General features: G+C 30.6%; 2 protein-coding genes across 5 annotated transcripts; one reads left to right on the top strand and one right to left on the bottom strand.

Moving 5' to 3' along the window:
- Positions 1-29: 29 nt before the first annotated feature.
- On the top strand, positions 30-1,940 carry LOC122629313 (probable asparagine--tRNA ligase, mitochondrial). 3 transcript variants are annotated; one of them, XM_043812627.1, is made up of 4 exons: positions 30-261; positions 464-1,035; positions 1,121-1,568; positions 1,667-1,827. In XM_043812627.1, exons 1-4 carry the CDS (start codon positions 133-135, stop codon positions 1,679-1,681), a joined length of 1,164 nt encoding a protein of 387 aa, XP_043668562.1. In that variant the 5' UTR covers positions 30-132; the 3' UTR covers positions 1,682-1,827. The 3 variants fall into 3 exon arrangements, with proteins under 3 accessions (XP_043668562.1, XP_043668560.1, XP_043668561.1); XM_043812625.1 differs by having other exon boundaries at positions 31-261; positions 1,660-1,940; XM_043812626.1 differs by having other exon boundaries at positions 126-261; positions 450-1,035; positions 1,660-1,940.
- Positions 1,941-2,565: 625 nt separating this feature from the next.
- Positions 2,566-14,399, bottom strand: LOC122629309. Of its 2 annotated transcripts, XM_043812602.1 has the most exons (17): positions 14,263-14,399; positions 13,221-13,447; positions 11,667-11,792; positions 11,019-11,204; positions 10,694-10,930; positions 10,502-10,606; positions 9,175-10,381; positions 8,712-8,823; positions 7,241-8,620; positions 6,900-7,142; positions 6,235-6,584; positions 5,829-6,093; positions 5,513-5,739; positions 5,197-5,438; positions 5,051-5,065; positions 3,967-4,465; positions 2,566-3,784 (listed from the first exon to the last, which is right to left on the bottom strand). In XM_043812602.1, exons 2-17 carry the CDS (start codon positions 13,383-13,385, stop codon positions 3,450-3,452), a joined length of 5,694 nt encoding a protein of 1,897 aa, XP_043668537.1. In that variant the 5' UTR covers positions 13,386-13,447; positions 14,263-14,399; the 3' UTR covers positions 2,566-3,449. The 2 variants fall into 2 exon arrangements, with proteins under 2 accessions (XP_043668537.1, XP_043668538.1); XM_043812603.1 differs by lacking the exon at positions 5,051-5,065.
- Positions 14,400-14,540: the final 141 nt, after the last annotated feature.

The raw sequence follows: 14,540 nt of genomic DNA, 5'->3' as shown, positions 1-14,540 counted from the left end.
TCTGGTATCTATTGTTCAGGAATAACTCGTTACTAAATTGTCATAAGACTCCATCTTGTACTTGCGTATGTGTAAACGAAAGAAATTTGATTTTTATTGTGATTGTGATTTAGAAGATATTTTTCTCTTAATATGTTTTCTAGAAATATAACACGATTATTGTTTATACAGAAATATCTTCTTAAGCGCAATGCACGTCATTTTTCAAGAATTTTAGATATCATTTTGGAGAAACCCGTGGGAAAAAGTACAAAAGTACAGGTTAGCTTCCCATTGTTATATGTACTTAATTATTCTCTTTCATAATAGAATCCTATTAATTACGAATTTTTCATACATCGATCATTCTACATTTTAAGCATTTTTTTTAGATTATATTTAATATTTTTTTATATATATATTCAATACATTACTATTAGAAAGAATTTCTTAATAGTCAAAAAGTATAGCATTTTTTATTCAGGGATGGGTGTATGCAATCAGGAAAATGAAAAATAATATTTTTTTTGATGTTAATGATGGATCAACCAATGAAATGCTCCAGGTTGTTATACCTAAATCTTCTAAACCAGTTGATTTAACTTATGGAAGTAGTATTAATGCAGAAGGTATAGTGACTTTAGCACCTAATGGTAGATTGGAATTACAAGTAAATGAGACACACGTTATTGGTACATGTGATGTTACCAAAGGATATCCATTACAACCAAAGAAACCTTATAATGCAGAATATTTAAGACAATATTTACATTTAAGGCCAAGAGCACAGGAGTTCAGTAGTTTATTACGGTTACGTGACATAGCTACTGCAAATATTAATAATCATTTTAGAAGTAGAAATTTCATACATATTCATACACCAATAATAACTTCCAATGATTGTGAAGGTGCAGGTGAAGTTTTTATTGTAAGACCTGATTCCAAAGAAGTTCTTGAGAGTATGAAGAAAGATGGTATGTCATTAGATGAAATTTATTTTAATTCTAAAGCATATTTAACTGTGTCTGGACAATTACAGTTAGAAGTTCTTGCAAGGTGATTAAAACTATATGAATAATGTATTATTATTATTTCTTGTATAGAAAATCTTAGAAATCTATAAATATTCAGGTATTTTTAGGACTCTTTCAAAGGTATATACTTTTGGACCTACATTTAGAGCTGAAAATTCAAAGTCAAGATTGCATTTATCAGAATTTTATATGGTAGAAGCTGAAAAAGCATTTGTTTCAAATATTGAAGAAATAGCAGAAGAAATTGAACTCTTAGTGAAAACTGTAACTAAAGATATGCTTGATCATAACTCCCTTGATTTCCATCATATTGGTGCTACTGAACCACAGTGGTTAAATAGCAAATTTGGATACATGACTTATGATGAAGCAGTAAATATTTTGAATGATCATGCAGTTCAATTACAGCATCCTATCAAATATGGAGATGTGTTGACCAAAGAACATGAACTTTTTTTAGTAAAATATAATAATAGTGTTCCTCTTTTTGTTATAAACTGGCCAAAAGAGGGTAAACCTTTTTATATGAAAGAGTGTTCAAATGATTCTTCTAAGGTAAGATAATATAAATGATACAGTAAGTAATATTTAATTATTAAGAAATGATAGACATACTTGTTTCTGGATTTATAAATTTGATTCAAAGGTTGCAGGACTGGATCTTTTAGTACCAATTGTTGGAGAATTAGTTGGAGGAAGCATTCGCGAAGATAATTATGAAAAGTTGAAGTTAAAATTACCTTCTAATCATAATTTATCATGGTATTTAGAATTACGCAAATACGGCAATGTATCTACTGGTGGTTTTGGGATGGGTTTTGAAAGATTTTTGCAATGTGTCTTGGGAATAACAAATATTAAGGATACAATTCCTTTTCCAAGATGGCCACATAATTGCAATTTATGAATAAAAGTTACAGGATTGTTGTTGGTTTACTTCTCACATGATAAGACTACTTTTCATATAAATGGAAAGTAATTTTAGATGCATGAATTATAAGTAAAACGAAAATGATAAAAATATTTTAGTGGATAAAAACGAATAATCGCATTAACAGACAAACATTCAATGATGCATTACAAAAACGATAATTTTACATCATCTTTTTATTATCAATTATTTTATACAAAATTTTCATTTATTTTAGGTTCTCTCATAATCCATTACTATATCGTTTTTTTTTTCCTTCAAACATCGTTAGTAAAATTTGTCAATAATATTCAATTTCTTTTACAATACATAATATAACAAGTCTGAAATAACTATTTTGCAACAGTAAAAAGTCTAAGATGGAAAATGTGATGAGATTTAACAAGTCATCTTTATCTTTAAAAAATCCTTTATTGAATATTGAGATAGATTTTCAACTAAGTTAGACTAATTTTTTAGCATTTTTGTTTTTTTTTTTTTTTTTTATTTCTCCAAGTACTCCTAGATATGGCTAAAAATCCAAATCACTAATTAATTACGCTGCAACTGTTATTATCATAAAGGATATTATAGAGGTTACTATAGGATAATAAGTAACGAAAGAGGAAGTCAAAACCCGAATAATCAACAAGTCTTCTTTTATACAACAAAATAATGACTCTAGTACTAATTTTTGTGTCTTACCTAATCTCATTGTGATCATATCATTGTTGAAAGTATGTACAATGCAACAGACAATCACATATCACACAATTTGTACATTTTTAACAATTGATTCGGGCAAATTCGATTCTTTATAAATAATCCTGTTAGGTGCAATGATTTTTGTGTATAGTTCCACGAAGCACCTCTTAAACGAACAGTAATTTTATAAATTAACCTATGCAGAATTTGTAGTTTACAAAGTACAAACGGTACGAAATTCTCAATAAGTCTTGTGCAGACCATCGTAAATCTTCATGACATTTCTAACTTTGTTGACATGTCACGAATTGTGATTGCACTCAATACTATTAGGAATGCTACATCACCTTATTACTTCACTTCAATCATTTCACTTGCATCATACACATGCAACTTTTCTCTCATACTACATATAACGGCAAATATTCATACATACACATTCACACTTGCACATATTACAAAGTATTCTTAACTCTTACGACGTGATGTTTTTTATCTCGTAGTCGACAGTAATAAATGAAATATTATCGTGTATAATGATACACGTATTAAAATTTTTACCTAAAATTTTGAAACTGAAGAAAAAAAGAAAAATATATAAATAACAATTTCAAGATATGGCTATTATTGTACGCACGATATTAAAATATTTAAATAAACATTTCACATCATGTCGTACGAGCCGCACAAAAGGTGATATACAATATACGAACTTAATGTTAAAAGGTGTTATGAATAAATCAAACTCCTTCGCGAACACATACTTCACACAAACCGCTAGGGTGTCCATAGATTCGCGTAAAATATTTTACAGATACTATTTACATTATTGAACAGAGTCCAGATAATTCTTGTCCCTTTTCTACGGGAGGTAAGGTAGATAATTTTCTACCTAGCAAAGTAGGTTTGATAGAAGCAGGCACTAAAGGCTCTGTTTGCTCTTCAACTTGAGGCTCCACAATTTGTTTCTCCTTTGGTTCTTCAGGTTCCTTGCTAGTATTCAAGGCTTTTGTAATATTGATTTTAATACGAGATGGTGTTGTTGGTAATGTTGCCGGAGTAGAATCCAATTCCACATTTCCATCAATAGAACTTTTCACAGCTGCATACGTTGTGTCTACCGTTGCGTGTTCACTTACTATGCTCTCTTCTGGATCTGATAAAACAATCTCGTTAAAGACTCAACAAAATAATAAAGACAAATTTCATTAGGAAAATTAATGTCTTTAACTAAGGTACCATTTTTAGAAACGATCAAGTACAATCTCTATACAAATTTAAATATTTTTTTTTTTCTGTGAATTGATAATCCTTTCCATATAATTAAATAATACGTACCTGGCTCAGGTTCTATAGGTTCTTCTTTAATATCTATATTAGTAAAGTCAAATTGTTCTTCTATTTGCTCTTCGATTTCGTCCAATGGCTCTTCTTTGATTTTTATATTTTCGAATGAATTACTTTCGATTGATTCATTTTGAGATTTTTCTTCGTCCGCTCGTAAATGTATTTCTATTTTTTCTAATTCTTCTACCTTCAATTTGTCATTGTCTGTATTTTCGATCTTTTCGTCTTCCACTTCTTCATCTTGTTGATTTTCCATATTTTTTAAACTCGTAGAATCTTCTGCATCTTCAATTCCAGAAACTTTTTGCTCTTCTATAAGCACTGTATCTTCTTGTTGAATAGTCGATTGTTCAATAATATTACTTTCTATTTTTGAAACTTGAATTTTAATTTCTTCTTCTACAATAGATTCTTCTACACCACTTTTCTTTTCATCTTCCATTTCTCCGATTGTTTCCTCAAGTGCCAAAGCAGTTTTTTCCAGAGCTCTCTAAAGTTATGAAACAACAAAAAGTGGTTTATTACATGAATTATTAAGTATACTCTTTAATTAGGAAAATACACAGAGAAAACATAAAATTTATATATGATGCTTATCTAAATTTTAATATACAATAAAAATATCCGGTAATACATATAAGTGTAGTGCTTTACCTTTGATCTAAAAAGTACCTACATTTATTATACACATCACACGTATATGTATAATAAGTAAAAGATAATACTATAAAAGTTGGACATTATAAAATATAACAGTAAGACAGACAAAGGTAAAGAATAAAAAAAAAAAAAATTTATTACAGGAACATAGTAAAAAAAAAAAAGAAAGAAAATGTTTTAGATATATACTGTTTTATATTTTCATCTATATTTTAGGCAGTGCATTTTCTGTCAAATAAAAGTGTTTTGCACTTCATATATGCATAAAATGAACATGAAGTGGGAAATGTAAAGGAAAGAAAAGATGCTTTGGACTATCACAAGTTCAGGCGTACAGATTGTTCATACTAGTTCTACGAATATTTTAAACACTTGAGGAAGTGCAACATACGAATATTAATTAAGAAGCACATACCACAAGACTTTTTTCCTATTTTCGTACGAATGCAACAAACAGAAAATTTATTAATAAAATTACATCAATATAATCATCGTCTTCAGATACGTAAAACTGAAAATTATAATATTTAGAATAATACAAACAGAAAAAGAGAAACATACCTTATAATCTTCAAGACATAGCGGATGGAAATTTTTTCCTTCATAACTAATTGCTGGCCTTAAATGCCATTCTTCCTTTTCCTCATTGTAAAATTGCTCAAAAGCATCGTGACACACTTGACATCTAGAATCTTCATCAGAGCCAGTAGGAACACTTGGTTGTTGTGTTTCTTGTGGTGTATCCTCAGTAGCAATACCTTCTATTTCTGCTGTTTGCTTTTCCGTTTCAAACCAACTTTGAGCTAAATTTAATTGATTAAGTCAATGTCGAGATTGCGTGTTAATTAAACCAAGATATATATGAGTATATATATACCTCTATCTTCAAGATCTTCGATTTCCTCGAACTGTATCCAATCGCTAACGTCATAATACCACGGTCGAGAATGTGCTTTTCTCGCAGAATCTCGTTCACGTCTGTTTTGTCTAAAATGCCAATCTAAATGATGACTATATCGCGTTGCTAATTCAGGTGCAAATCTTGCACCGCAGGAACTACACTGCATTCCACTGTACAAAGCAGCAGCTATGGCTGATTGCTTCCTGCAAATGAATATATAAAAAAGACATTTTTTTATGCTTCTTAAATAATAAATATCGGTAATAAAAATGTAGGTAACATTAATTCGTACACTTTAAGCGTTTCTGGCTTATCAAAAGAAACAGGAATAATTTCTGGATCCTTTTTCTCTTCTTCTTCCTGTTTCTTTTTCTCTGTAAGATTTGGTACAATACCAGTCTCAACTAAACGCTGGAATAATTCATTCATATTTAATGGCAATGATAAAGCTGGAGTCGAAGTAGGAGGATTTTCAGCCGGTTCTGCTTGATAAGACAAACCAGACGATGGTGCCATGGCAGATGGTAGAACAGAAGATAGAATATCCAATTGTAAATCTGTAATATTTCGATTTATTACTACAACAAAAATGAAATATTATAAGTACTTACGATTCGTTCTACAAAGATATTGAAGCTTTCAATTGAAGAAACTAAACAGATAATAGATTTAAACAAATAAATTTGGGTAATACTTACCTGGTTTTGGTGTAGTTCTGAGATCTGAACCATCTTGAGATGTAGATTCCTGTTCTATAGATGGAAGCTGAGTAGGAGCAGGAGTAGTATCAATTTTAGGTTTTTGATTTAATAAAGGTGGAGTTGATGGTGCTTCAATGGGTTCTTCACCTCTCATTCCTGCTATCTTAACGTATCCAGCACGTATACCTCGCGGTAATACAGAAAATCTAATAAAATGTTTTTTATCTCTTACAATGATCGGCTTAGGTAATCCTCCAAATTCAACTTTAAACGGTCGACCATTTAAAAGTACCGTTTGCAAAGCGTCTATGAATTCTAATGTATGAGGCTTGCCTTCAATTTCAAATCTATAAAAATTATGTTATAAGTAAACATAACATATATATATATATATGATTGTTTTAACGCATTCACGCCGGCACTTGTTTTTGCGTTTCTCTCTGTGGGGCGGCGCTCATATTAATGCTTTTCTTCATCCATTATTGAAATTTTAAGTATGACAATTTTTTCTAGTTACTAAACGAACTAAATTTTTATTGATACGCTCACTCTGACGGAAAATCAAGCGTATATAAAATTCGAGCGCGAACCACCGATGGTACGCGCCGGCGTGAACGTGTAAGTTTTTTTTTTTTATTCAACATTATTTCAAAATTACTTACATTTGTGGTTTTGCATCCAAAAAGACAGGCACCATATTTCTAGCATTAATTATAAGATTAATTTTAGCAACTACTAAATCTGTTCTTTTAACAGTACCAATCTTTACTTGCGGCGGAGGACCTTCTAATTTTATATTTACTTTTTTACCACCAAGCTCTATAGTTACAGGCATTCCACCAAAATAACATTCGTACCAACGATCATCAACGTACAATTCTCTTGTTGGTGCACCCAATTTTATTCTGGAAACAGAATATAATAATAATAACATATAAATATAAAATACATGTCAATATAACGTGTAAATACAAGATTAACAATATATTTATTTGGGAAATACCTGTGAACTTCTCCATCATAAATGAATTCTTTATACTGATCATTGAATGCACAAGTTATAGTATCTTTATCATCTATTAAAATTCGCCTTACACCATCTTGGAATCCGATTTCTCTCGGATCATCCCAATTCATGAAAACTACACCAGTTTGACCGTAGTATCTGATTTCTCTTGGGATATTATCAATATTTATAGACTTCATAGTATCTCGTGCAATTTCGTCTAATAACTGCGGGTCTGGAGGAGGTAGTTCACGGCTATGCGGACCTTGATTTTTCGGCAGTGCAGCATTATAATTTTGATCTCCATCTTCAAGATCGTATTTTGTTGTTGTAGCATTTGGTGAAACATTTCTTCCAGTACTCAGAGGTGGTATATTTGGATTCGACATTAAACTTGGAATTGGTCCATTATTCATCATCATTCCAGGTCCATTCATACCTGATAATGACAAGGAAGGATTTGGCATACCTATTGGGCCAATCGGTCCATTTGGTAAGAGATTAGACATGATGGGACCATTAGGACCCATTGGACCCATCATACCAGGCCCTAGTCGAGGATTTGGACCAATGTTGTGATTATAAGCACCATGATACGGATAATCTGGCCTCATTGGGCCAAAATGTCTTGGATTTTGCCAAGGTCCTACAGGTCTAAAATCTGCATTAAAATGTGCTTGAGGGCCACCATAAGGAGGACCTGGTGGGTGTGCCCATGGACCTGGCTGCTGCCATGGCTGGCTTTGCCATCTTGGACCATTTGGATTTCTAGGAATAGGATGATCCTTATTCCTTATGACTTCTTTTTCACCAGATGGGCTAAAAGTAGATGTACGATCAACTGGACCATTAATATCCAATGATACTCCTTTTTCCCATACTATAGAACCTGCCTCTTTTTCTTTACGCTGCGCTGCTCTCAATTTTCGATCTTCACTCATATGCAAAACCTCTTGTATTAATGTATTATATTGTGTTTTTGTAATCGATCCTTGATTAAGTTGTTCTGCAGCTTGTTTCATTATTATTTCAATATTTCGATCCTCGTTTCTTTCTGGTTTATCATTTTCGCGTCCTCTTCGACCAGGTCGAGAATCCTGATCCTCATTAGACAACGTTCTTCGTCTGTCTTTTGGATCGTCTGGCAATTTATTATAAAGTCTGAGACGACCTAATCTATCTCTATTACGATCTCTATCGCGTTTGTCATCATTATTATTCACTTGTTTTTCTCTGTCATTCTTTGAAGGAGTTTTTAGTTTTGCCCAACTGTCTTTGCCATCTTCTCCGGAAATCACTGGTGGTGGTGGTGTCGGTGGTCGACCAGCCTTAGGATGCGTCAATGTTCTCAAATCAACGTCTTCGTTTCCAAATAATCTATTTACCATAATAAAGTAAACATTAAAAACAGTTCTAAATCTTTTTTTTTTTTTTTTTTTTTTTTGACATTTATTTTGATAGTACTTACGCATCAAACTTTTCTGCTTTTGTCTTTTTAATTACTGTTGGTTCCAAATGCTCAGTACTTTGTCTTTTATTTGTATTAACTGGTGGCAAGACACGAAGATCTAGATCTTCTTCTGTAAAGAATTGAAAATAGTATAATAGACGTTAACGTGGCGTGTTGTAATATAAGCTTAAGGTTTCAGGCCATTTTTGTCAATTTCTATTATAGATGATTATGTTGAAAATTGCGATTAGTGTGAGTCTTAAACTCACACTAAAAATGCTTGTCTTGTAAAATAAAATGTATTAATTTATATCATCAATAAATTTACAGATACCTTTAATGTGCATTATAATTATAATTTAATATTAAAAATTAATTTTAGTTACACTATGTATAATTTTTGTATCAAGTATTTAAGATACAATCATCTGAAAATTATAATTTAGCAACATAAAAAATTGAACACAATATATAGACTCACTCTTTTCAGCTACGGTGGTATTAGTACCAGGAAGGGGCAATGTAGCTCTGAGGTCTTCGTCTTTACTGGATGACTCCAGTGTTGGTTCTGTGGTAACTTGAACGTTCCCAGAATTAACAGGTGAACGTTCTGGACTAAGACTATCATCCTTATTTCGACGTACATAATTTCTTTGTCTAGCGTTTGGCCTGATTTCTTTAAATGTCGGTGGATGAGGAGGAGATACTATTAATGAACCGGATTGTTCCTCCTCAGTAACACCACCTGAACTGCTTAAGCTTGAATTGGATTTTGTGTCGTTACGCCGGGGTATTCTATACGGGGAACTTGGACTGCGCTTTCTCGATTTTATCTTCTTGCGATTTTTAGAAGTTTGGAAAGAGGACTGAGGAGAGGTACGCGAAGATGGTGAACTGTCTCCACTGTCTTTTTCACGTGATTTAGACCTAACTGGACTGGAATCCCTGTCGACTTTCGGCACCTTACTCGGGGACGATTGAGGTTGTTTAGAACGCGATTTGTTACCTATTTTTCTATATGAGGATTTAGAGGAAGTGGAAGATTTGTCAATTGTAGACGATGAAGAGCTTCGTGAACTTAAACTCTTCACATCTTTTGTCTTGATGTCACTTCCTCCACCTCCCCTATTACTTGTTGACAAAGTCGAAGAACTGCTATTGACTGACGAACTTTGGGCACTTTTGGAGCAATTACTGTTTAGGTTATTGCTACTATTACTAGACGATCGAGGGTCTTTCTTTTGACTTGTTCGATGCGAGACAGCATCTTTATTTGCGTTACCACTGAAACTTTTATTATTATTGTTGAGGTTCGTATTAGCATTAGTGTTATTACTAGCGTTTATCGTTTGTGTATCGGAGCCGGCAAGATTTGTCGGAGGCTTGTTGATAGTGCTAGTCACAGCCTGTTTCGGAAGTAATTGGTGTTTTAATTGATCTGAAAGTACAGTGTTTATATTTGGCGCTAACTGCGTTTGGCCTTCACCACTCCGGATCTCCTTTTGGCCGGTCGTACTCTGTCGCTGTCGCGGATCCGCGGTTGTCACCTCCTGAACGGATGCAGTCTTCAATCGAGGATCGCGTGACATTGGCCTAGCAGACGCTACTGCTATACTACTTGCTGGTGCAATTCGAGGACCATTATTCGTGCCTGCATTTTTCAACAATGATGCAGCTGCAGCTGGAAACTGCAAATTATATAAAAATAGAATAAAGTTTCTATGAAAGAAAAGATTTTATTTTAAGTTTAAGAACATTTTGTTAAATAGTTAGATGCTATCTTTCTATTTTTTCATGATTGAAATTACCTGTTTTGTAACCTGTTTTGGTGTTGGATTCGACACAACGGGTGTTGTAGGCTTTCCTTGAGTAGTACTTTCTGTACTTGGACCAACAGTGGTTGATGGCACAACCTATAGAAATTAAATGAATGTATATAAATTATTTATTTTTATAAATTAAGAGAAACAACATTTATTTCTATATCTATTATTACATACTATGTCTGTTTTTAAGCTTCCAGTTTGTTTATCAAGTTGCCTCTGTTGTTGTTCCAAACTAGCTTTGGCTTGAAGCAATTCCAATTCAATTTTTTTCTTTTGTAATTCTAACAATTCTCTTTGCTTCTTCAATAGTTGCTCTCGCATTACAGCTTCTGTGGTAGATACTGGATCACCTGGTGGTAACTTAACTGGCGGTACAATTGGTTGAACGATTGATGTTGCTGTTTGCTGAGGCTAGAAATAATCAACGATTTTAAATAACGAATAATTTGAATAATGAATGAAAATTTTCTATACAATTTTAAATATTTAATAATTTTACCATAGATAAAAAACGAGGATTAACATGAATGGAGCCTGAAGATATACTTGTAGGAGAGGCAGTGATTGGCCAAGCAGGATCAATACTTTGTACTCGTACATCTAATGAAAATAACTTCTTTGCAGGAAATACATCATTCCAGGTTTGCCGCAACTTCCACATACTAGCTCTAGTATTTTCATCCACCTGAATTATTAGAAAAACATTAGCAAAAATAAGCTTTTAATTGCAAATATAAATAGATTTTATTTATTTATTATATGCAATATAACAAAGTAATATCAACTGAAATGAAATTACTTCATAATATTATCCTGCAATAAAAAATGTTATACTCTAGTGCAAGAGTTCATATTAAACCTTTGCTATGGAACTGTGAGTTCAATACCATATTGATGAAACCATTATCTTATAGTAGCATAAAATGTGCAACACTTGAGAAGCTTCTATGAAGTTGAATGCAGAAGTTTGTAACTGAGAAAATATTTTTTAACTTCCTGTATTGGTTAAGCAGAAAAAGAAATCTCTCTCTATATATATGTACAATTCATTTCTTTAAATTAATAAAATTATAGAATTGAAATCACAGTATTTATAATCATTTTTTCTATTAACATAAGATAAATTCAATCAAATACAAAACAATACCTTTTCAAAAACTCCACAAAATGTATTCACAATATTTTGGGTAAAGAGATTTAGATAAGTTCCATTAACATTCTTCACAATAGAATCGATGAGGTAAAGTACAGGTAGCTTGATATCACTCCTCACCTATTGAAACAATAACACACCATCCTTCTATTTTTTGTATTACAATTATTTCAGATGTTCTGATATTAATTATCAAATAAATAAATACATTAAACATCTTATAAAGATAATCAATATTAAAGAAGGCTCCAAAGATATAAAATTTTGTTGACAAAACTTTAAGATCATAAAACTTATAAGATATGAATTTTTTCACTTATTAAACATATAAGTGAATGTTTATATCTGGGATAAATCAAATAGCAACCTAAATTTAAGAGCCTGAATGAAATATGCATATCTATATATGTTATAAATACTATCACATTTCATTATCATATATTGAATTTTGAAAATAATTTATAATTATAATTAAGATTTACTTTATAAAAAGAGACAAGACATAAAATATTCACAATGAAATGATTGCATCATAGAGGTCAATAATATAAAACAGTATTTTATTTCCATGCTAGTATTGTATATTCATAATACTCAATATCACAAAAACATATTCTTTAATTTTATCACAGTATCTGACTTCATATAATTTAATTTCTTAATTAGTATTCTGTTATTTATTTAAATAAATATTAACTCATATCTTGTTAAATACATATAACATTATCGCATTTACAAGAAAAGATCAAAATTGTTTCTTTCACTGCAATCTAACATTTCATATAACCTAATTGCAATAATTATGTAGCTAATCATGAAATTACAAAGCTTTATTCGCTCTCATATAGAAGACACTACTATAATATTTTAATATATTTCAAAAAAAAAAAAATTGTCACAGAAAAAAATATAATATGTTTATTTTTATGTAATGAAACAAATTATGATCTAGAAATTTTTAAAAGTTGTAAACTATATGTATATTGTACAATATTATTGTATAAATATTGTAAATTGTAAAAATACTTTTTCTTTATCTGTTTACTACATAATATACTATGATATTTATATAGAAAAATTAATAAAAGTAATTATAATATTTGAAAAACAATATATCCATTTGTTTTCAACACAGAATGGACAAGAAAGAAAAAATTATATCTTATTTTGCTAAATTGATTATATATAAATTAATTAGTCATTACCTTAAAGACATAAGGTTTTGAAACATGAAACTAGATTAATAATTAAGTAGATGTACACAATTGTATCATTTGATTAAAAAAATATCGCATCACCATATTTTATACATAATTATAAAATATGGAGATAATTTAGATAAATTTTTAAAATAATCATTGCATTATTATATAGAAAGAAACAGTTATCTTAATTGTTCATGACATTGTAATAAGCATGAATTATAACAAATGGATATACGGTGATATGTGATATCCAAGAATATAAAATAGAAAATAATTTTCATTACAAGAACGTTTGACAAAAATATTGAATTTTTCCTTAGAATAACTACAAAATATAAATAACCTTTTGTAGATGATTTTCGACAGCTTGGACGATTGCAGATGCATGTTCAACATTATCCTCTGCCAGCATAGTAAGCATATTGATAAGCGGCTTGCTATTAATCGTAAGATCAGACAGCGATGAGATGTACTCATCGGCTATTTCTTTAGATTTTGCTGAAGTCATTTTGACGAGTTGCCAATAAATAAATGCACCAATTCCTTGTCCCAGTAATCACGGTTACCGCACTATAGTATGATAAAAAAACATAACAGAAAAAATATATAAAATATATATAATACTATAATTATTTATGATTTTTTAATTTTTACTTTTTTAGATAAAATGTAATAACAGTTTTAATAAGATCTTTTGCACAGCAGAAAAAAAATATTTACGAATATCAATTCGTAAATAATACACTATATGATATATAAATAAATTCTTCACAAAATATAAACATCTACATTTGTACACTAAACAAGTACATTCCAAATAAATTACTTTACTTTGATGATTTATATATTAATATACAAATATTAATTTATTTCACTATTATAAAAACACTAACAATCCAAATGTATTTAAATATAAATATATGATGAAATTGGCTTAATAATGAATTTAAGAAAATTTCACTTTCACTATATTTAAATAAATAAAACAAAAATAACACTATTTTCTTTAAATCATTTATTTCATTTAAAAAGATGATGCTACGCCTTATGCAGTTAACTTCGAAAAAGAAATTAGCACAATAGTATCTCTATTTATGTAATATCTGGAACTCCTTGGAAGTTGATGAATTTTGTTGGTACATTTATCGATTATTTTTATAAACTAATAAATTTACGCACACTATATGTCCTTTTAGAATTTTCACATTAACACAATTATATGTTCTAGAACGCGAGAGAAATATTAGTCGCGTAAGAATAACTACCACGCATCTGGATTTCCTCAACGCCCGTGCAAAAAATTTTAATAACAATGAAAACAATAATTTTTCACGTTCTATAAAAACTGTCGCTTTCGATATTAAATAACATTAATTAAAATTTACCTTATTAAAACATTTTCGGATATAGAAGCATCACGAGACAAATTATTTTGACTCTTTGCGAAAATTACACGCACACTACTGCTTACGCAGGACGAGACATTCACTTAAAATGGCTGCCATACCTTTGTATCTTCTAACGGTATTATGAAATAGTAACGCTCACGCCCATTGGTGGAAATCAATCGTGTGTAGGTTCTGTTTGGACCAACAACCAATCGTCTTTTTCGTTTCAAAGTTCATATAATCAGTCTATTCTACTCTCTACTATAATTCGATAA

This window comes from Vespula pensylvanica, chromosome 5 (assembly GCF_014466175.1).
Source record: "Vespula pensylvanica isolate Volc-1 chromosome 5, ASM1446617v1, whole genome shotgun sequence".
NCBI classification, from domain to species: domain Eukaryota; kingdom Metazoa; phylum Arthropoda; class Insecta; order Hymenoptera; family Vespidae; genus Vespula; species Vespula pensylvanica.
Note: the sequence above shows the minus strand (reverse complement) of the source record. Positions and strands in the feature narration are given on the sequence as shown.